The following is a 23,880-nucleotide window of genomic DNA, read 5'->3' as shown; positions in this document are numbered from 1 at the left end:
ATATAAGCTGGTGAGAACCTCCTCATCGCCTTGAAGTTAGGACAGAAAAGAAATGCTGAATTCAAAAAGTAAGCTGTTGCATGGATGGGTTGGTGGAGCTGATTCAGCCATCTCCTATCAATGATATCCCAAATAGGGGCATACTTCTTTTGCACTGTTGCATACTGGGCTCTAATGGTCTCCTTGGCCCTATCCGTGCCCTCATATATGTAGCCCGTAGATGGCCTCTCCCCATCAACAGGTCGTAGGAGAGATACAGGGGGCTCAGTGATTTGCATATGTAAAAAAATTATTTGAGTCAAAACTTAAATATAAAATAATATAACTTAAACTAAAACTAAATCATTAAACAATTAAACAATTAAACAATTAAATATTAAATACTAAATAGTAAACTACTAAATGCTAAATTGCAATAAATTTAGCTTAAGGATTTCTTTAGCAGGTTTCCAAAAACCATCATCATCAGAGATGCAATTCACCACATCTACCTTTGCAGTGGTTGTAGCATAGGAAGATGAAATCCACTCCCGCCCAACAAACATGCTCCTCAAATCGTCCCTTGATGTCAACAAGGACTGCAATGTGATGCCTGGACGAGCTAACTCCTTGCCTCTTGTGTACTTCCTCATTGTGCTAAGGACGACTGAATGATTATAAATAAACTTGCATATATTTTTTGCCCTTTCAACACATGATTTGACCCACTCAATTTTGCCAATTTCCTCCAACATGAGGTCAATGTAGTGTGCCGCACAAAGAGACCAAAATTTGGTGGGGTGCCTCTCCATCAAAAGTTTACCTACAACAATTTTAAGTTAATTAGAAATTCAAACATGTTAGAGCTTAGGAAACTTAGAATTAGAGAAAGTTCAAAATTCAAATAAACTTGAAAAGTTAACAGTTTACCTACAACAACATAACTTGCTGCATTATCCGTCACCACTTGCACCACATGTTGCTCCTCCACCTTTGCTATGACTTCTTCAATAACCTCACATAAGTATGTGGCATTTTTTATATGAATGAAAGCATCAATGGATTTGAGAAACATGGTATATCTTGCAAAACAATGAATTATAATGGTTCATCAACAAATTAGCAATCAACAAATCAAAATTTGAAATATTCAATCATGATTCACAATTATGTATGTAACAAAGTAGAATGATCAATCAGCTCCACAAGATAGAAGAAATTTGGGGAGTGTTCTATTCCTCTTATCTATCCAACCATCAGCCATGATGGTGCAACCCATTTCGATTTACTCCTTTTGGTGCTCCTCAAGCTCAACCTTCAAATCCTCTACCATTTCATCCAAGAGGTATTCACTCAACTTAGCTTTAGTTGGGGCTTTAAACCCCGGACCACAAATAGCAACTGCATCTATCATGTTTGGCCAATAAGGAGCCCTATCACAAATAGATTATGATTAGAAATTTAGATGTCAAATCATTATGTAAGCTTGTAAAGTGAATCTATGATTAATCAATGAATCCTAAAACAAGTAGATATAATTAAGGCTTTACTTTAAGTTTAATCTTAAAGAAAACATAGAAAAAATAATTGCAAAAGTACTAAAATTTGCAAATGTCTTTTTTGGCAGCATCATGAATCTCCTTGTTCCAACCCATGCCCTTAATGCATGGGTTGTGAGCCAGGAGTAGTGCGGGGCTCAAAGTAAGTATCCATTCTGTTTTTCCGCACTCTAGGCTGCAATAGGTTGGAGTTGGACTCAATCTTAGTATAAGACCGACTAGCACTAGCACTCGCATGAGCACTAGAACTAGGATGAAAAGGAGGCCTAGAAGAACCCTCTCCAACACAACCTACTGATGCGGAAATTGATGCATATGTAGATGTGGCTACAAGAGCATGGGAGCCAATGGCCCTTAACCCTTCAAGTTGCATTTTCTTATTCAATTTCTCTTGTTCATATTTTTTTAATGCCAGTAAACAAGTGCGTTTTGCCTCAGCAGTTTATTGAGTGCAAATTGTAATATCATGTCCAGGTATAGCAGCAATGTGGTATTTGAATCTATAAATACCACCAGAATTTATTTCTTTACAAACATACATTTCGTTTGAAATTTGTTTCTTCTAGGAAACTCTTTGCTATATTTCCAACATTCATTATTTTTACCCATTGCGGAAAATGAAAGCAAAGGGCTGCTGCAATAAGAAAATTCAAAATATCAAAGTTTGAAACTAATAAACAAAAGCTACAAAACAACAAACCCTAGTTTGCAATTTAGTAAAACTAAAAAACATTCAAGATTTACAAATGAAAACTAAAAAAATTTAACAAAAAATGCATAATACACTAACATGGAAAAAAAAAATCAGCACTTACCTCTTGCAAATGAGTTGAAGAGTGTTGCTATTGACTCTTTAATGCTCTCAATTCGATTTATGGCCTCCCCAGATGGACCTCTGATCTCTTTGGTGCTCTTTTTTCTTGTTGGTTGGAAACTTGTGGTTTTTCTTTTCTCTTCTTTTCTCATTTTTCCTCTCTTCTACTCATGCTTAACAATTAGAAGGCCCTTTAGGGTTAAAACAAAGAGTAAAAGCCAAAAAGAAAACAAAATAAACATGTGTTTTATTAAAAAAATAAGTCCACTCATGAAAAATTGCCTAGGTTGAATCAAATCGCCAAACCGGCGATTTCATGGCGATTCTTGGAACTTTGGTTTGTTGTTATGAGTAGCGATTAACTATTCTTGAAATTTAATCAATCTAGATTTTGAAGTTTCAATTTTAATATTATTATTTCCAGCCAATATCTCTCCCATGTATGATTTGTGATTGTCTCCTTCTGCTGATTGTATCTATATTGGGCAATATATGCTTTATATGCTGCCTGAATCTTTTTTTTTGTATAAACTCTTGTTATAATATTAATGTTATGTGTAGTCTATTAGTTTAAATGCTTCCTTGTTCGCCTTTCTCTATCAATAACTGTAGAGATTTGGGAATAGGTAGAATATTGACAGTATCAATAATCCCGTCGAGCATCTTGACAACATGGACTATGATGGGCCTTACATCCTTATCACCCTGAATACATCACCCGCTCGTAATGGTCACCTTAAGAGGTGCCCCACATTAGAATTGTCATTGAGATTGGCATCCAACACATCACGATGCCCAACTTCATCTGACTACCCACCCACGTGGAATAATTTTGTTCGAAGTAGCACAAGTCTAGATTCTGGTGACCTAATATTATTTTAAGGAGTTTCATGCCAAAGGTCTAGATGTCAGCATTGGCAGTGATGTGCGTGCCAAAAATTCAGCAAGGAGCCAAGTAATCTGTTGTTCATCTTATGGTGGTCAACACGTGGGTGAACTTATGGATGTCTTCGATGTGGAATAATTTATTGTTTAATTGTCTTTTTCTGTATTCCTTGTGACTATCATCCACTGTCAAAACAATGATAGAAATGACATGGATTTGACATTTGATAGGTGATGACATCCCCTTTGCTATCATACTAATGTTTTCCCAAAATATTATTGTGTGCTTGTATATACTATGCAGATATGTGATTTGTTTTAAACATTAAGGGCTTCTCTAGCGTGCTCCATATTCTTTTGAGGAAGATCTTCCTCTTCAATGCCATTTCTTGATTATCCTTACATCTAATTCAAATATAAACACTATCGTGGTTCTCTTTTTAATTTCACATTTGCAACCTGGCTTTGATACCATGTTGAGTAACATGGATATTATTTGCAAATGTACTAACATGGCCAATGTGATTGATATGCTCCAAATGCAAATTTGGATCTCAAATAAAAATGAGAGGATATGTGTCTCTATGGTGTAATCATCACTTAATAATATTATATTAACATAAATTATAATATGCATAACAATATATATATATATATATATATATATATATATATATGTATTATATACAATATTATATATTATTTAACATTGATAAGTATTTAGAGGAAATGATGATTTACCAATAACAATAATGTATATTAGATTGAATCAATTTGACTGAAGCTACAACTTTAACATCTGACACTTTGCAAAAAAGTTTGGTGTGCTTGAAATGGTATGTATGATATCTTAGATTTTGGGGAATATATCTCATATGAGGGAGGATAGAAAAGTCCAAATGAATGATGATACTATGTTTCTATATTAGTCGCGTTTGATCACGATGACCACGATTGTCTGCATAAAAAATAAATAGCTTAGCTGCTTTAGCGAATAAAAGTAGAGCATGAATAGGTGATGATGTTTGTTCACAGTTGGTACTTAAGTGTATCAATTCAATATTGTGTATTGCTGGTGTAGACGTGAAATGATTAGTGAGGATGGAAAAGGATATGGCCAGCTCATTGAACTAGCTTGTATCCTCTACTAGGGAGACCTTTCATAAATGGAGAAATTTGCTAGAATCTTATTGGAATAGTTATTTAATAATAATTCCATGTATTGATGCTGTCTTGAAAATGTTTGGAAGAGCAGGTGAAGCTGCTTTGGCTGGAAAATATTATCATATTTGATATATTTAGATACCTCCGAATGAGCGTTTAAAGTGTTTTGTAATAAACATAAATTTTTAACCAATTATACAAAGAAGTTGTAATATAATTTTGGGAAATTAGTGGTGTATTAGGATTGAGTCTATCTTAATGGTCCAACTTTTATGAGCAATAGTTGATAAGAACTCATCTCCGTAAAGCTTGAATGGTCCAATTTGCACTCGTTTTATCTAGGTGAAAATCATAGGGGTGAAATAAAAAATTCTTGGAAAGCCACCTATCCCAGTACTATTTTTTCTCTACTATGCGCACTTAATTAAAGAGTTTTCTACACAAGTAGGTTTGCAAAGCCTTTCTGTCCCATCTTTAAACCATTCTAGAAAAGTTGTGCTTTGTGGCTTGTTCATTGTGCATTTTCTTACCTTATATTTCTATGCATTTAATGTTTTTGTAGTGCACGCTTATGTAACCATGTTTTGGGAATGAGAAACAGGTCAACATGGAGTCAATTTTGATGAACCATCTTTCACTGTAACGAAATTATTGTATATCATGATTGAAATGCAGTAAGACTTTGTATTTAAATAGATTGCTTACGTGGAATTACCACCATATTTTGGAAGCTCTAGCATGATAAAGTGGTTTCGTTGAATATAAGAAAAATGAATGGTAGTATGTTGAGTATCAAACAAAGCTGCTTTAAAGGTGCAAATATACAATGAGAGCAGATTCTTTAGAGATGATGCTGAATAGTAAATAGCAACCTCCTATTTATAGCATCATTAATCTATTGTGACCACAGTCTCCATTAGGATGACCATTGCATTAATTTTAAAATCTAGAAATTATCAAATGACGGAGTAAACAAATAGACATGCCACAACTTGACACTCTGTTATATGATACTATAATATCCTTGGCAAGCTGTTTGCTCAAACCCACAAGACATTTATGCAATTGCTCAAATCCTAGCGCTTTATGATCACCAAGTTCTCGATATGGGCAAGGTGAGAGGATGTCGGGACTATAAAAATAACAATGGAATTGAATAGAAAGATAGTGATGGCTAGTCTACTAAATTAGTTTAAAAATGAAGTCATAGAATCAATCAATTTCAAATTGATAAACTATATCACTTGATTGTGTTGGGTGTGGAAAAGATTGTCGAAGGGAAAATTGATGATGAGTATGTGAGGCATGCTTGCGAGCTAAATCTACGGGTTTGGGGTCTTCCTCTCTCCATTGTATACCCTACTTCAGGTGGATACTCCTTCCTGATCAACTTGGTATTTGTTGGCTTGGCCCGGATGGTACCCTCTACCTCCAGTTTCTCTCCCTACCCGATACCCTTTGGGCTCTTAAAGTGAAGAGGAAGTTGTTCCCTCTTCCCACTAAGATTTATCTAGATGAGGATCTCACGAAATCAAAGATGACAGAGCTGAAACACTCCAAGAGTCTCGTTGTAGAGGCAAGGCACAACAAAAAATCAGTGGTTATTGAAAATCTTAGAGCGATTATTCGTGACAACCCTCCTAGTGGTTGGGAATCGAGACCAGCCTCCAATGCCAAATGATGGTCTTGCCAACAGTTGGGCATGTGTAAACCCTCCACCAATTCTCTGCTTGTTAACATTTGGAATGACAATGGTTCTTTAGGGTCCTTGCTTGGTCTTTTTCATGATACAGTTGGGTTTGCTGATAATTTGGTCGTCATTGAGACTAATGAGAGCTTGGTACGGAGTCTTCATGGGTACGTAGAGTACTAGTGACTGTTAGTGTGTAGAGAGGAGGTTTGTGTAGAGTCTTGTACATACTCTTCCTGGGTATGCAAGGTACCAGTGGCTGTCAGTTTGTAGAGAGGAGGTTCTTGCTTTTGGTATTATATGTGGATATGGGGAAGTTGTCTACTTGATTAGAGATGGAATTTTCAGTACCACCTTGGTGGTCCATTCTGACACCTTTGCTATATTCTTTTGGATCCATATTGGTTGCCTTAGCCTTTGTCGCAAAGATATCTTCGTTGTTGTCTCCTACTTTTCACCAGCCTCTTCACCTTACGTCATGCATGGTGCTGAGGATAAGATAAGATAATGATATTAATGTCCAACAAGAGACCAATAAAGGGTCTAAGGGACAAAGAGGGTACAATCGAGTGGCGAAACGCAGCTGGAACACCTAACAATGTCTAGGAAGGAGCGAACAAAAAAAATGGAGAGGAAACAAAAGAAAAGAGAAGGCCTAACATCCTTTCTTAGTAGTAAGTAATTCATCATCCAAAGATACGACCCTGAACGATCAAGAATCTTGGATCACCTCCGACTAAAGTTGGAGGAAGGGTGCTGTTGTTTGATGAATCTGCAACGAGGTTTGACGGATCTAGTGAGGATGGAGACAAGTGCAGTGAGCGACTGCTTCGTGCCCTTGGAGGGAGACATGGGCGGGAAAAAGGTGGTCATGAGCTGATCCGAGGCTTGGCTTCTAAGAAACATGAGCTGTAGAGTGTGGTCACAGAGTTGAGAAGCCTTGCAGAGGTAGAGCACCAAGTGTCGCAGGTTAGGGTAGCCGAAAAAAGGCTGCAAGGGATCTGCAATCTTTGAATAAACAGTAGAACTTGCCTTTGATCTCATAGTAAATAGAACACCTGAAGATGAAATGTATCTCAGTCTCAGTCTCGGATAAAGTGCAAAGGTGGTAGACCCAATTGTCTTTGGCGAGGTGGTGATCCGTTTGGCATCGAAGCCGGTGAGAGCCGACTCTGAATGAACCTAGAGAGATGCAGAGGGCATGACACCGACGACTACTCAAGTAAAAGGGACGCACAATAATCCCGTCCTGGGTCTCCAAAAAGTGTTGTGAGTAGAAGGCCATTTGCGAGCGCAGGCCCCCAAGGGGGTTAATATAGGTCGTGGTGATGTATTTTTTTTAAATGTCCAATCTGACGTGCCCATTCAACTCCTGGCTAGATGGGAGATGGGCGGGGCATCCAAAGAGAATTGTTAAGGTGAGAGACGATCAATGTCAATCCCGATCGAGCTCAATAAAGTAGTAGCTTGGGTTTTCCAACAAGGAGCCCTAGTCATAGTCACAGAGCTAACAATATCAGCAGAAGAGCAGTAGGCGAGGTTGGAGTATCTGTGGCAACTGTTAACAGTGTTCGCAAAGCCTCTAAGGCGGTGGATGAACCAGACCAAATTAAAGATGGCACTGAGCTTGAAAGTATGCGCCGCGAACTCAACCAAGATAATACTGTGTGGAGTATACCTGTGACATCGGATAATTTGGTAGAGGAGACGGGTCTAGATTTGCTCAACCGAGGCCCAATCCGAATCAAGAAGAGATAATTTGGACTCGACGTCCTGGAAGTGGTGCTGGAAACATTGTCTGTCAAGAAGGGCGAGGGAACCCATCTCCTTGGCAAACCTGGGCAAGTGAGCAGGTCTCATACTAAATCGGGGGCCATAAAACTTGACCCAAGATAAGTATATAGGGAGACAGTCTCGATCGACCGACTTTGGAAGCTAAAGTGAAGATGAGAGGTCTTCAAACAGTTAAAGACCATAACCTGAGTCTTGCTCAGATTCACCGCTAGCAGACTTTGATCACCAAAAGAGGCCAACCCATCAATAAGTCGCTGGAGCCACTCCGGAGAGGAGGCTAAAAGAGCCACATCATCGACAAAGAGGAGAATGGAGATTAGAACCTGGTGTAAGTGGCAACCATCAGTCGAGAAGGCCTCTCTGAAAAGAGTCTCAAGCTCATCAATGTAGATACTAAATAAAGTGGGCTAACCCCAATAGTGCTTTGAATCGAATCGGAGAAGCACTCATAAATCTGCCAACCATTGTCTCATAGAGTCTCATGATTGCAGCCAAGAGAATATTTGAAGTGCCAATGTCTCTAAGTCTCTGAAAAAGGCCCCCTCGAGGAATGGAGTCAAACGCCGTATGAAAGTCTACAAAACAACAATAGACTTTCACAACATGATGTCTAGCCTCCTCAATGATAGCCCGCAGTGTCATGATGTGATCCATAGTCTAGTAGTCAGAATGAAACCCAACTCGCCCTCTAGCATGACATTGCCGCCTGCCAAGTTGTCAAGAAAGAATAATGTTTAGAACTATGGCATAAAGCTTGGCAAAGGTATGTCCAATCATGGTAGTTCAATAGTTGCTAGGGTTCGAAACCAACCTGGACTTGTAGATCAGGTAAATCACATGTGTTGACCAAGAATCAGGAAACCTAGTACATACCACTCTGTTGAAGAGTACCAGAAGAAAGGAGCAAAGAATCAGAATACTGAGCTTAAAAAGCTCTGCCTGAAATCCGTCTTCATCAACCAACCTACTACATGTCATGAATCTGACAAACTCACGAACGCTGGAGATAGTGAACAGATGACAGGGGGGAGGGGTAGGGTGAATGCGCAGATGGCCAAGGATAACATAGAGAGTGGACGCATTGGACACCAAAGAGTGGCAACAGGGGAAAACGACACACAAGAAAGCTTTCGGGTCTTGAATGAGCTTGTTGCAGAGGGATCTACACTATGAAGCCACAAACAACCACTTCTTATGGCAGAGAAGGTGGTGGTATGAGGAATGCGGCTAAGTGTAGGAGGAATGAACAACAAAGGAAGCACGTAGGGAGCAGTGGGAAGACTTGTAATCGTCATCATACCACTGGTTCATAGGTCAGGAATTTTGATAAATGAGGCCAAGTGTGGTGAGGGATGGAGAGGAAGGTAGACTCCCAGATACCAGTGGCCAAATTCAACAAGCGGTCAGGGGGAGAAGTCGTTGGAGGTGGAGGGTGAAGAGCTAGCAATCACACTTAGAGAAACAGAAAGAGGTATGGGGACTTGCAAGCAAGGGCGAAAGGTGGAGTGGAAGGGGGGAGGATTGGGGGGTGAAGTGGAAGACAAGGCTAAGAATAGTGTGGTCAATTAGAGGGGGCGGGTGATGGTGAAGCGATTAATCGAGTGGATGAAAGAGGCTAGTGAAAGAACATAGTCAACCACACTCGTACCCCTATGATGGGGCCAACAAGTAAAGAGCTTTGAGCCCGAGAAGTGGGGGAGACCATTCAAAATGAGCAAGTCTGAGGACTCACAGAGCTGAAGGAGATAGCAACCATAGCACGAGAGGGGCTCGAGGTAGTTGTTAGAGTGGTGCTGTAAACCCATATAGGCAAGATTTGTCTCCCGAATACATGTCAAGTCAAAAGTACGGTCATGGAGGGGTGTGAAGGTATCTAGTCTATGCATTAAAGTCACTCAAAATGATGATGTCACCCAAGCTTGAGAACTTGGAGATGAACTCATGCAAGTCGAAGAAAGGATCTCCATCCATTGGACTATGTATCGCCTAAGGAGAAGTGGTTGGCGGAAAGTAACAGACTACAAGAAAGATGTCTTTAAAACTTTGACCAGTGTGGCTGATCTGGATCCACATAAATCTAGCCGAGGTGTCAAAGTGAACCATCGTTGTGGCACTAACGAGGTTGTCCTTGATCAAGCAAGCCACGCCACCAAAACCACGAACACCACTTGAGGCTTGAACCTCCACCTTACAAGTAGACAACCACTAGTATCTAGGAAACCTTGAAAGAGGGTGAACCAGACTCTCACGAGTCTCCGCGACTACCAAAATATTTGTTGAACTGACCGCATCCACAAACAAACCGGGTAACAACCAAAGGGCGCCATTACCATTCCAATAGTTGACATGAAGAGAACTGGACAAAGGCTCTCCTCCATGTGACTGCTGGTGAGGCCGTCAATTGGCCAAGAGAACTGGTCTCGCTTCCCAACCATTGGGAGAGGAATCCTGAACTCTGAGGTTATGGATCATGACCCACTTTCCAGCTCGTCTCGCATCAACCACTAAAACCTTAGAGTGTTTCAGCTTTGCAATCTGTGCTCTAGTAAGGTCCTCATCCAGAAAGATCTTAGAAGGAAGAGGGAAAAGCTTCCTCTTCAATCTAAGAGCCCGTAATCTGCCAATAAGTGAGAGAAACCGCATGAAAAGATTGCCATCCGGTCCCACCCAACACCCGTCTAAAGTGATATCTGAGATACCCAACTAATTGGAGAGAAAAGATTGTCTCATTGTCAGAGGATCAGTTGTGAAAACTGTTAGGCCCCAAACTTTGAGGTTAAGTTCACGTGCATGCTGCCAATGTTCCTTGGTAATCTGCCCCTGTACAATCTTTTCCATGCCCACAAAAGAGTGGAGTTAGAATTAGTGCAAATTGAGGCCCAAGATTTGGCCTTCTATTCAGTCTCAGAAAGAAGTGTAGTGTGTTTGGCTGCTAGCTCATTTTGCTTAGCTTTAAAAGTATCTAGATCTCCCAGTTGCTCAATGATTGTATCGAAGTGAGCTTTGATGTCAGTATTTTCAGAAATGAGGGTGGCTTAGAAACTACTAAGAGTAGATGAGTTTAAGTCAACCTATAGTTTGATAGCAACAACGGTCTTAGAAAGTGCTTGGACTGTGTCCCTTAGGTATTGGTTCTCAGTCTCAACCTTCAACATTCTGTCATAAAAGCATTGGTAAGTCAATGAAGGAGCAGGAACAACAGTTGAAGCAAGCACAAAAATGGAGTCAGGCATAGTAGGAGATGAAGAGGAAATTAAAGAGAAGCCAACCACAACACTATCAAAAAAGGAGCAAATCGAGCCATCGCAAGAGGACTAAAAGATAGAACACCACAAAACATAGCAAAGCCGAGTTAGTAGATGAGGAAGCCAACAACAACCAACAAGAACATAGCCCAACAAAGAGCCACTGTCAACACGATATGGTGTGAAAAAGATAACCGTGAAACCCACAACAACAAATAAGGAGAGTACAAGCTATGAAAAGAGAATGCAACAATGACATAAAACAATGAAAATCTCAGGAGAACACCAAAGTCTCAGCGTGTATGAGAAAGACAACAAGCAGGAAGGCATCAGAACACTCAGTCGAAAGTGGGAGTCAAACACACAATGGGAAGTAGAAGACAAAGCCACACATTCACCAACAAACAACGCAAACAAGACTGGTCACAAAATCACGCAGAATAGGTGTGGGGAAGCCAATGCAGAGATCTATGAACGACATGAAGCAAAGGAGGAGGAAAAGACAATGACAAAAAAGAAGCCAAACTCGCCCCACGAATGGAAGCTCAAGAGCTTGGAACAGAAGGTGAAGGAACTCCTTAAGCTTAGAGACCCTTTCACGGACTTACACGAGTGCATCTCCAAGTTCGCAGCCATTGGTGGCATCATCATCTTAGGGGATTTTAATGCATAAGGTAGAGATCTACAGACTCCTCTTCATGACTGTGGTTCGAACTCGACTAGTACTTATGAGATGGATAAAGACCCTTTTATGGACTTGCACGAATGCCTCTCCAAGTTTGCGACCATGGGCAGCATTATCATCTTAGAAGATTTTAATGCATGAGCTATAGATCTACATACTCCTCTTCATGATTGTGGTTTGGACTCGACTAGTACTTATGAGACGGATCCTGCCAATCTGGGGCTTCAACACTTTTCAGAGGATTGTCGCATACCTCTTTCTTGCTATGGTCACCACCTCCGCCATCTTTGTGAGTCCTTTGGTTTGGTGATTCTCAAGGACCTGTCTTTTCGGGATATGAGCTCTTTATTTGCTGGCCTTATTGTGGTGGTGTGAGCGTTGTGGACTATGGTCACTTTTGCTTCCTTCATTCCCTCCATTTGCAATTTCATCATCTCCCACCTTTACTTGGCAAATCAAGCCCTCCTCAGCCTTAGGGTTTTCTTTTCCTCCCATCCTCCACTTCCCCTCTCCCACCCGTAGTTTGTTGCAACCCATCACCATACCCATTTTCACATGTTTGAGAGCAATTGTGACCTCTTCATCCTCCATCTTAGATGGCTCTTCCCCCCTGATAGCTTCATTAATTTTAGCCAGGCTTCCTCTATGTTCAGCTCATTGGCCATCGCGATTTGAGAGTTTTCTCTTCCCTCCATTCGCCACCACTCCACTGCCCCCTCCCTTAGTTCCAAATGTCAGAATACTTGTTCTATGAACCAGTAGTTTGAAGATGTCTTTAAAACTTTTCACTGCTCCTTGCGTTTGGCTTTTGATGCTCACTCCCCTTCTTATACTCGGCTACACATTTCTTGCCTCTACTTTCTTCGCTAAAAGTAGTTGATTTTGTTGCAGTGTAGATCCCTTTGTGACATGCTTATACACAATCTCATACATTTTGTCATACATAGTTTCCCTTTTGCCCCTCTCTTGCCCTGCCCTTCACCCTGCCTCTCCATTGCCACTTATTCTCTCCTTGTGACATTTTCAAGGTCGTCTAATCTATGAGATTTACCAGAGCGACATATGAGGAGGGATTCCAGGGTGAGCTGTTCAAGCTCAACATCTCAGTCTTGGGTTCCTCTCTTCCTACACTTTTAATAGGGTGGTGTGCCCTGGCTTTCCTGACTCTTGGTCAAGGCATGTGATCTACTTGATCCATAAGACTATATTGACTTTTGACCTTGACAACTATAGAACCCTCATGATTGGGCACACCTTTGCCAAACTTTATGCCACAACGTTGAACACTATATTATCTAGAGAGCTCAACAGGAGACTTTGCTGGGCTAATGGCCTGGCCAGTTTTAGAGTTGATTACCAGACCATGGATCATATTTTGACACTATGGGCTATTATTGAGGAGGCTCGACACTGCTCAACAAAAGTCTATTGCTGTTTTGTGGACTCTTGTAAGGCTTTCAATTCCTTCTCCTAGGTGGCCCTTTTTTAGAGGCTTAGAGACATTGGGATTTCAGAGACTTTACTAACAACTATTATGAGGTTATATGAGACTGTTGTCCCTAGATTCATGAGTCCCAAGGGTTTCTTTGATACTGTCTAGAGAACCATTGTAGTGAAGCATGGATGCTCTCTCTCCCCTATATTGTTTGACATCTATATTGATGAGCTTGAGGCCTTTCTTTGAGATTCTTTGCTCCCGGGTGATGATTATTATTTGATTAAGATCCCAATCTCCATTCTCCTATTTGTCGACGATGTGGTTCTATTGGCCCCCTCTCTTGAGAGTCTTTAAAGGCTTCTAGATGGGTCAGCATCTTTTTGTGACTTACGGTAGCCTGTGAATTTGGGCAAGACTCGAGTAATGGTCTTCAACTGTTTGAAGACCTCGCATCTCCATTTCTACTTTCAAGGCCAAGAGGTTGAGATTGCTTCTTCTTACACTTACTAGGGGATTAAGTTTTCTAGACCTCGCTTTAGGTTTAGATTCACCATCTAGCCTAAAGTTAGCAATGGGTTAGGCTCACATGCCATGTTAGAGAGACAATGTTTTAGACATCACTTTATCTAAGTTTTCCCTCTTGGACTCCTTAGTCAGACCGACATTGCTATATGGTTTCGTGGTTTTGGAGCCTTCTCTCCTAGACTCAGATTGGGACTTGATGAGTCGGTCCTAACTTTGTTCCTCTGGGGTATTAGCAGATGCCATCGGTCCACTCGGCACAATGTTACTCTTGCTGAGTTTGGGGCTCATCCCTTTAGGCTTTGGGCCATCTTTGATCTTATTTGTTTCTTCACCGTCTTTGTGATTTTTAGATTATGTGGATGGTCCCCACAGATACTCCTACTTGGCTTATTGCTCCTCGGTTGCTATCGCAAGTTTTTCTCTGGCCACTTGGGGCCATTATTGGTATGCTTAGGACACTTCTATGCCGTGATCAATTGGAATCAAGATTGATCACCTCCCTCCCTTTCAATTTTTGTTGCATGCTCTTGCTAACCTCCAACCCTTGTAGAAGGAGTTGAACGAGCATGTCAAACTTGAATTTTTATAGACAATACATTATCACGACTTGGAGTTATTCTCCTAGGGGGTTACGTCCAAGGATGGCCTTTTATGTTGAGGACTTTTTGGATATATAAGATTGGATTGTAAGCGCCCAGGCTACTTGTCTCAACATTGGAGTCACACCCTACATATATCTTTGGGTTCCTTGAGAGTTGGCTCTCATCAGCTTCAATTTAAGCCTTATCACCATACTGATAGAAAGGGTCAGATTTGCGACTGTTTAGCTCGGTTGAGGCAGACACAAACTCCTACTTCATTTCCAATGCCCCATCTATTACGAGATTAGAGGGAGATATTATTGTCTATTCAGAGATTGCATGCCCCTCTTAACTTTTTTTTAGATACATGGATCAACGATGCCTTGTGCTATACCTCCACGAGACCATGCAACTCTGCGACTACACTCTGCAGGTCTTATTCCCTCAGTATCAAACCTTGAATTAGTTGATCACAGCTTTTTTCTCGCCCTTGTCTCTACTCTCCAACACGGGGTCTGAAGTGGCCGTTTAGTACCTCTATCACCTGCCACTCCAGATCAGTGAGATCTTGCAGTGGGTTCACTCAGCAGTGCTACTCCTCTAGTGATATTCAACAATGGTCCAGGGCTCTTGCTCACCTTGGATCATACCCTTCGGTGCTGGTCTTCTTCCTGTCAAGTAAGGATCCCTAGTTCTTGTCCTGGCAATTTTTCTTTTGCTTCCTTGCTCACTCTTTCTTTGACACTGTTTTGTGCTCTTGTTGGTTGTCTCCTCGGTTGTAAGCTTTCAGTTCCTTAGACTCTTTTGGTGGTCTCTTGTTGGACATTAATAAATTTATCTTATCTTATATACACCAAGTTGTGGAAAATATACTAAAAGTAAATTTGATCCGATTGGTAAAGCAACTAGAATTTTACAATGAATGTTTGTGATGCAGATTCAAGACCTAGGAGGAACTAACACTCAACAAGGCCACATCAGAAGTCTCATGCATCAATGGGTAAATTTTTTGAGAAAGCTCATTTCCTGACTCCTATCATAACACCCCCAATTACCTCCCTCACTACGCCCTTTCCTCCTCACATGTCCATTCAACATACTTTGGTACCAAAGATAGTGAGCAATTGAGTCCAACCTCAGAACTACCTATTCCCTTTATCCCAACTTCTTGAAATTGCATGAATACCATAGAAATGTATTAATCAGAGAGATTTTGGTATGGATTCAGCACCCACTAACTCTGCAAGCATGATTCCACTTTGTAGGCTTGATTCCTAGTAGCCCTATGAGCCCTGTTTTTCCTACTTTTCTCGCACTCTTTCCGAAGGGCTTATAAAACAAAACATGGGTTTGGATACCCTTTATGAAGTTATAAAAGACTTCTCAGTCTCAAAATTGCACCAGACAGCTTTCTACCTTTAAATCCTCTAAGATCAGAGACCTAAAAACACCAATTAGGCTTCCCTTTACAAAGCATCACTCCTAAATTGATGAAATCTCACCTCGTAATTGATTTGGACTTTTAGAGAATCTTAAAACATGCTTAAATCCAAAAGTTGAGTGTCTAACTCCAGATCCAGTTCGAGATATTCAAGTTCCTAATTCAGTTCAAAAGGTGGACAAATTGTTATGTCTAACTAGGGCATCAAACTACTTCCAAATCCCTGCATTTTACACCAAACGAATGTGTAAATCTTAAAAGGCATGGGTCCAATTAGGAGTTCCCCAATGACTGTGGAGATCAAACCATGAGAGTGCAAGTTGGAGCCATTTGTATCTAAATCCCTCACCATGGCCTGCTCCCAGACCTGTCTGTGCTAAAATCTTCAAATCAAGTCCAAATGAAAGCTAACAGACTGGTCTATCACATGTAACTGATTTCTAGCCTCTACCAATGCATGCAAGGTCAAACAGATTACTGGAACAGCACAAATACCAGAATAAGCACAGTTTTTGATGCTTCTTTACTCCAAAAATCTCTCTACATGACTGAGTCATCACCCCTTTTGAAGAATCACGCCTCCACAACCATAAAGAAAGAAATCCAAAATATTATGTAACAGTCTCAGTTGACTGCATGTAATATCTCAGCATTTTGCTCAATCTTGCAAAAGTTTTTCATTATGCAATGATGCAACTTTGCAACTTTTTCATCTTTTGTGACACATCAAAGCTAACTGAAGTTTCTTTCTGGCTTTTGCTCTTTCCTTTCAACTAGACACATGCCAAAATACTCGAGCATCCTAAATATAAAACAAACTAAAGCAAAATTTATGTCGTAAGTGGCTTAAGACTAGGTGAGCTTTAAGGATTGCCACCTTAGTTATGCCACCACATGCTACGACTTATTAAGACATAGACATACCTATTCTAAATGACTCAACACACGACTCTAAGTAGATCAAACATGCTAACATGTCAAGATGAGGCAACTAGTGCCCTGATTAGTCCTGATTTTTGTTTAGTGCCCCTGCATGAATCCGATAAGAAACTGATTAAATTTCCATCAGATAGAGAGAAAATGGTATGGAATGCATGCTATTTTATTGATATATATTAATGTTGTTGAATGTAGTTAAGGCAACTGACGCACATGTAAGAGCTCTTATGGTTACAGTCTACATGTATCACATAACTTTGAAATTCCAATAGAGCTTATGATGGGACACAAAAATTGGATCATGGAATTGTGATGCTGTGTAATAACTCTTTTATCTAATTAATGTAAATATATGTTGGCAATTTATTCTAGAAATATTTGGTTGAATAGTGTGATAATTTGCTTCGTGTTGCATATATGTTTATGACTTAACATTTTTACTATGGTCCATTGATTTTAACTATTTGGAAAAACACAGTGAATATCTCAAGAGTGGCCTAAACATGAAAACATACAACATTTTATGTTTCTGGTTGACTTTGGTTACATTTGTATTTGAATTGAATGTATCTGTAGCAGCACATGATATATTCTTTACATTTTCCATTGATTAGTTATTTTTCTTACGAACGTTTTAATAGGGACTTGGTCAAGAAACTGTTAATGCCAGGATAACTAAAGATGCTACACTGAATGGAATGAGGGTGGGTGGAGAAGAAACACATAGTCTTCTGCCCTTCTCTGCTGTTGATGGAGTAAGGCCTCAGAATAACAAGGTCCATGATATGCATGCATTAAATTCTCAGCAGAATGTTGTAAATTATACAATGGGTGACCATGAGAAGCTCCCAAATGGAATCCAAGAGAACCATACTCGTATAGACAGTGATAACAAAAAAGCTGCAATCAAAGTTATCATTCAGAAACGTGAGAAACTAATTGAAGATCTGGTATGCATCATAGGTTTGAGGCTCAACGTATAAGTCTATAATATTTCCTATCATTTTATTTGTACATGGTGATGTTTTTTGTTTAGCTTCTATGATTACTCCAGGCACATAGGCCAAAAATGTAGGGAACACCAATTGCATTTAGCTAAGTTACAAGAAAAATCTTGCAACTCTTATTAAATTGTAGTTTATTATCATTTGTTAATTTTTTACATAGATAATGGGCCAATCACAACAACAGTCTCAAAGCAAGGAACTTCTCGGCCAGATTGCTAAATGCGATGCTAACATGGAGACAATTCTTCGTGGTATGCCTTCAAATCCAATTTGGTAACTTGCTTCTTGTTTCAGTTTAGGTATTTTGTGATAGGCTTATATTAGTTCATAAAGTATCTTTCAATTCTAAGTTTGACTATATATTATTTTTGGCACAAAACTAAACTGCTTTACTCATATCTAAGATGACAGTTTACATGTTGGGTCAACATATAATTTTTTATTGATGAGTTTTTGGTAGATTGATTCTGGAACGTGTATTAAGTATACGGTGGAAAAAGTTGATTGCTTAGTGACAGTAAAGAAACCAAATCTTTTGGTGAACTATGACTAAGATAGTTGATTGGATGGATACTATTGAAGAGATGGATGTGATTTGTGTGTGCATATATGTAGCAATTAATGTTTAGAATGTTTTCTTACAAACGTAGTAATATCTTTTTCAATTGCTAACTAGTAGTATTCTATATGGTGGATTTTCCCTAGAGTGGGGAAATTGTAAAAATGTGCACCACAAATATTAGTCTAGCATTCCTCTATGACACTTTAAGATTCTCAAAACAAAGTAAGAGACCATCAGAACCCCTTTAACTTATCACCAACAGTAACATATTTGAGAACCACGACACATAATCTTTTCTTAAGCCAAGGGAAGGCATCTTTAGCATATTAGTGGTCAACAAGAAATTTGATAATATGAGATTGCCATGGTGATTGAGTGAGGGGAGAATAATAACCCGTGTAGGGCATTAGGTCATGTCCACAATTGTACAGCCACTCTTTATGTTATGTGTCATTGGCTTGTTCTCCTTGAGAGAGTACCCTTGCTATGTTGAGAGTTTCATTTTACTATTCTATGCTTTTGGTGTACCTTCAAAGAAGAGGTAAAAAGGATGGTAAATGGTTCCATGGATCTATTTTGGCAGGCAATCCTTTTGCCCTATCATCTGAAATGCCATCAATATTTTCTTGCAGAATTGGCAATGTAAAAATGTTTGGCTGTTCCTGTCCTTCTCCGTCTCCTCCCCATCCTCTTCTTCCTCACATACTTTGGTATGAAGTGCCTATAGCTATCCATAAAATCATTTTTGTGACACTTCTACTGTTGATATCCATAGGCGTCATGACCCTTATAATTCCTTTTTGCATACCAAGTTGTGTGGTGTGAACCTGCCCATTAGGATTTAATAGAACTGTTGAGAGGAGCTAATTGTTTGAAAATTGTATCCATATCTTCTTTCTCAGTGAGCCCCTTCTTAACCTTCATGATTAATTACTTTATAGCAGCTTCAATGACTATGAGATTCATGGGATCATCTTTCTCTATAATCTTTGCAAGAGTGAGGAGATTATTTTTCTTACCTTCCTTTGCATTGCCCTCTGTGGTGCTCCAAAAATATTGTTTATAATAACTTAAAACAACTTAAAGTAAGCTAAATTGTTTTTTATTGCAAATTAGGTATGCCTAGATATTATTTTCCAAGGAGAAAGCTCCAATAAATCAACTTTTATCAGAGATTCTGCGCAAAATTATATAAAAATAATTGTTATAATCCAATTTAACATATTCTGTAATTATAGGATATAAAACTCCTTGAATGGCTTCCCTTTTTAATTTGAGGTGTTCTAAATTTTAACAACTCAACTTTCGTATCCCTAATATGATAGGATATTAAACAAAATTTAACAAATATAAGGAATAGTTATTATATGCATCTTGTAAATGATCCAATATTCCTAACACCCCACCATATCGCATCATTCTCGAAATGGGGATTGATAGGTCAACAATACTTGATGCAGTATTTCATCCTATGGTATGAGTAGGGACATAAACATCTACACATGATAAACAATAGTGGAACGTAATGTCCCCTGTTGGGACCAAGAAATATAACTATCAATTTGCAATGTTTTGATACTAGTTGTCCTGCCCCCTTATGCAAATTCTTAAAATTATGTGTCCATGCACTTAAAATTCAAATGCAAGAGACTTTTTTTGAATCAATACTTTCTTATGAAACAAAATATAATATCTTGATACATTGCAAGAATCATATTTTTGATAGTACTTGTATAATTACAATGGTCTTTATGCTCAATCAATCATATAAATCTCAACTGGTAACCTGATATGTATTATGTGTAATCTAATTGGATGTAAAGATGATTTTGATTATGATTTATGCTATCTCGATGAATCTAGTATCATGCAAGATTTCAAGATTATAGCAATGCGTAGGTAACAATTGAATATCCATTCAATATGAATTTGAACGATATGTTCCCATATTCCGGTCTGCGATATATAAGCCTGATGATTGTCTCACAAACTCTTGAACAGAATGAAGATTTTGCTATTTCAGATATTGCTGTGTCTTACAAACTCTTAACTCTCTGTCTGAATAACTTTGTCCTCTCCCATCTCCTTGCATATTATAAAACCAAAAATTGCACCTCTTGATGGTTGAGGAGACATATCCCTTCTAAATAACAAAATACAATTACAAAAATAGTTGATTGCAAATCACTGTCTATCTCAGTTTCTTATTCTATTATTTTCATATTATCTTAACTGTTTTGGCATATGTTAGCCTTTGTTCATTTGCTGCCTATTATTTTTGAATGTATTAATTACACCGATAAATCCAATCCTTAGCAGTGCTGATCATACTGCAGCAACTATAGCTGATAATATAATGATTGCTCCTTATAATGTTCAGAATCACTATTAATATGCTTCATACTATATTGATGCTCTTTTCAATAATATCATTCCTTGATCGGTTACTTCTTAGGATCAGTCGCTGTTTTATATTATCATTTTTAGTGCTAGGATTAGTTATTCGTTGACTACCACCGCCTCTTAGCCAACCACAGTAGATATTGATATGATTTAAAATCTTTGTTTTGCTTTCCTTGAAGATTTTTGTTGTATTTTTCCAAAAGATAACATCTGAAATCGATGATGTCACATCAGTGCTTTTACCTATAGGATTATTCACATATACACAAAATAAGTTTTTATTTATTTCTTTTTATACTTTAATACTGTTATTAAGTTTTAATACTTTAATCTTATGATTATTTATCTATATGTAATCATATTATTGTTGATGTTTTAGCATCAGGAGAAGGAAATCTAAATCTTCTATGATGTTATCATTTCAGAGATATAAGCATTTGACATTCTGACTCTGATATCTGTCTTGTATTGCTAAGAAGTATGCATACATCACTGTCTGATATACATGACAGAGGCATATCTATACGTACATATATTCATAATAATGTATGCATACATGTACATATACATACACCTCTGTTATGTATGTATATTATTTATGACATTATAAATATGCATTACGGTCGATCAACTTGAGTGGTCAACCTTCATGTTACACATGACAGACTTTGCTGTCGGATTTATCATAATACGTAACAGATATCATTTTCGGGTTTCATGTTACCCGTAACTGGAAATTATAATGACTTTTGTTATTCCCAACTAATGACATTGTCGAGGTGTTAACCATGCTTCTTATATCGGGTCTTCAACCCATAACTAATCCCATTATAAGCATGCGATTTATATTGCAATATAAGCCCAGTGTTATCAACAGTTACCTAGTTAACATGCCTCCGAAGAGGCATGTCCCTACGTGGCCTTTGGCAAAGGCCACGTAAGGGCATGACTCTTCGGAGTCATGACCGCTTCTTCATGTATATATTTGAGATCGCTAACCTGCAGTGAAAATATATACAACAAGACATACAAGTACCTGCAGAGCTCTCATAATATTATTGCTATTATCATTCACAATACTTGTCTTACTGTGATCCAGTAAAAGCTATCAGTGTTGAGGAAGGAAGAATTTAAAGAACCTGCTGCAATCACAAAGAAGATAAGTAAAGTCATTTTGTTCTTTCAATTCAGAAATTAAAAGCACTTATTTGTAATTGTTTTACTATCAGAGATCCTATATTTAACAATTATATTGTGTTATAACTAATTCACTTATTTATTTTATACGTTTTTAATTATTTATTAAATTTTCTTTCATTATTAAGTCTTATTTCAAAATGGGGTTATCACATGGAACTAGGCTCACTAAGCTTATACTTTCATCCAAGGATAGGGTTGGACATCTATGCATGGAACTGAGGATAGAGACTCTCCCATCTACCAATGGTGTTACAACAAATTTGGATAGGGACAAATACATCTATCCAACATTACGCCTATGAATAAAGACATATACTTCTACTGCCAACAATTATGATTGGGGACACACACATCCAATCATAATCACCAACAACACTGATTGGGGGCTGACTTCCAATTAGTTACACAATCTTGTGAGTTGGGACAAACACATCCTTTCATAAACAATCAAGAATTGTGATCAAGGATAGACACATCAGATCACAAATATAATTATTTGATAGGATTTAAAAAAATATATTCCTCAAGGTTATTGTGTGGAGGGTCTTCAATAGCCATTTTAAAAAGGCATTCTACATCATCATTTGCAGCCAATGTAATTCATAACAATATGTCACTTATTCAAAAAGGAGCGTAAATTCTGTCCTTGAATGAAATATCTTGAGAGCAGTAACGAAAAACAACAGCTAAACCTTGAACACCAAAAGAACACAAAATGAAATGATATTTCAAATTGGATCTGAATATTGGCACCCAATGGCTTTGAGTTAGAATATTGGCACTATAGCAATCACAATGATAAAATTGGTTATGAATATCTTTGGGGGGCTAGCCTAATTTTCAACATGATTTGGAAGTCAATTTAGTCTCCCGATGGAGACTTTACAAAAGTGGCAATTTGTGCATACTATGGTGATTGGATCACCAACAAAATATCTTGATTTTCTTTGGCTCTAAAGGTTTAGGCTGAAGAGAGAAATGAACCTCAAATAACAATGCCTAGTGCTCTCTACGAAGCTCTCTTAACTGCTGCCTTGCAAGAAAAACTCCCTTGAATATTTATAATCAAGTTGGCTCTTAATTATAAGAAATAAATAAATAAAAGTACCCTAATTGAGAGGATCTGATGTAGGGTCATCAAAAGCCTCATCACAAGCATTATCGTCAGCTTTTTGTTTCTAGGTTGTTTAGATATTTTTGAGTCTAATAAGGTGTTTAGATGCCATTTGGGATCACGTTGATCCATTTTTGGAAGTTATAGGTCAATTGGTAAACAATCGAAAGTGTTGCACAATTCGTTTGTTCATTGGAAGCATGGATTGTAAAGGTCTTGAATACATTTAATAGGTCTTTATAGGCCTATAATCTGCATGAAAATGACTCAAGTTAGTAATGCATTATTGTCATGTCTATGCAAAGACAAAGTGCAGTCCTTGGTAATAATTTGTAAAGTTGATGCTTGGCTTAGACTGTTCAGTTCAAAACATTGTCTTAGAGGAATATCAAATGTAAATAAGGAGGTCTGATCACTTAAGGTTCATTTTATTTGGGCAATGGTTAGGGTATGCATTTGGCCTAGTGAAAAGCGTCTAGGACTTAGCAACTAGGAGTTTCTTGAAGAGTCCATTGTGAGTTTTTGTGTATTTGCGTGGTTCAAAGTCCTTCCCTTGCATTAGGATCATACTACTTGATAGAGCTTATATTAATTTAATTTTTTTTGTCAAACAAAGGAGACATTATAGTCCTTCCTTCTTGGAGATTGCTTGGTGTTAAGCAATTGCAATGCTTGGATTTTAAATTAATTGAGTACAAGCACAATTGCTCATCATACTTCCTTTGCTCCACACTAATATCATGTTCACTATGCATGGAACTGTAAAGCATTGAGTAAGGCCCCACTCGAACCATCCAACTAGCCTACCAATATCTATCTAAACGGTTCTTGGAATGCATGATTAATCATGATAGT

At 38.4% G+C, this 23,880-nt stretch overlaps 1 protein-coding gene across 4 annotated transcripts in view; it reads left to right on the top strand.

The window, feature by feature from the left end:
* LOC149562330 (uncharacterized) overlaps positions 1-23,880 on the top strand; it is a 163,846-nt gene that overhangs the window by 95,758 nt on the left and 44,208 nt on the right. For all 4 annotated transcript variants that reach the window (XM_089825855.1, XM_089825853.1, XM_089825854.1 and 1 more), the window contains exons 7-8: positions 17,381-17,689; positions 17,907-17,997. In XM_089825855.1, the coding sequence (XP_089681981.1) occupies positions 17,381-17,689; positions 17,907-17,997 (400 nt within the window). The remainder of the gene's footprint in view (positions 1-17,380; positions 17,690-17,906; positions 17,998-23,880) is intronic.

The sequence above is a fragment of the Cupressus sempervirens genome, chromosome 4 (assembly GCF_028749045.1).
Source record: "Cupressus sempervirens isolate cs-2001-9-10 chromosome 4, ASM2874904v1, whole genome shotgun sequence".
NCBI lineage: Eukaryota > Viridiplantae > Streptophyta > Pinopsida > Cupressales > Cupressaceae > Cupressus > Cupressus sempervirens.
This window is presented reverse-complemented; position numbering and strand designations above follow the sequence as displayed.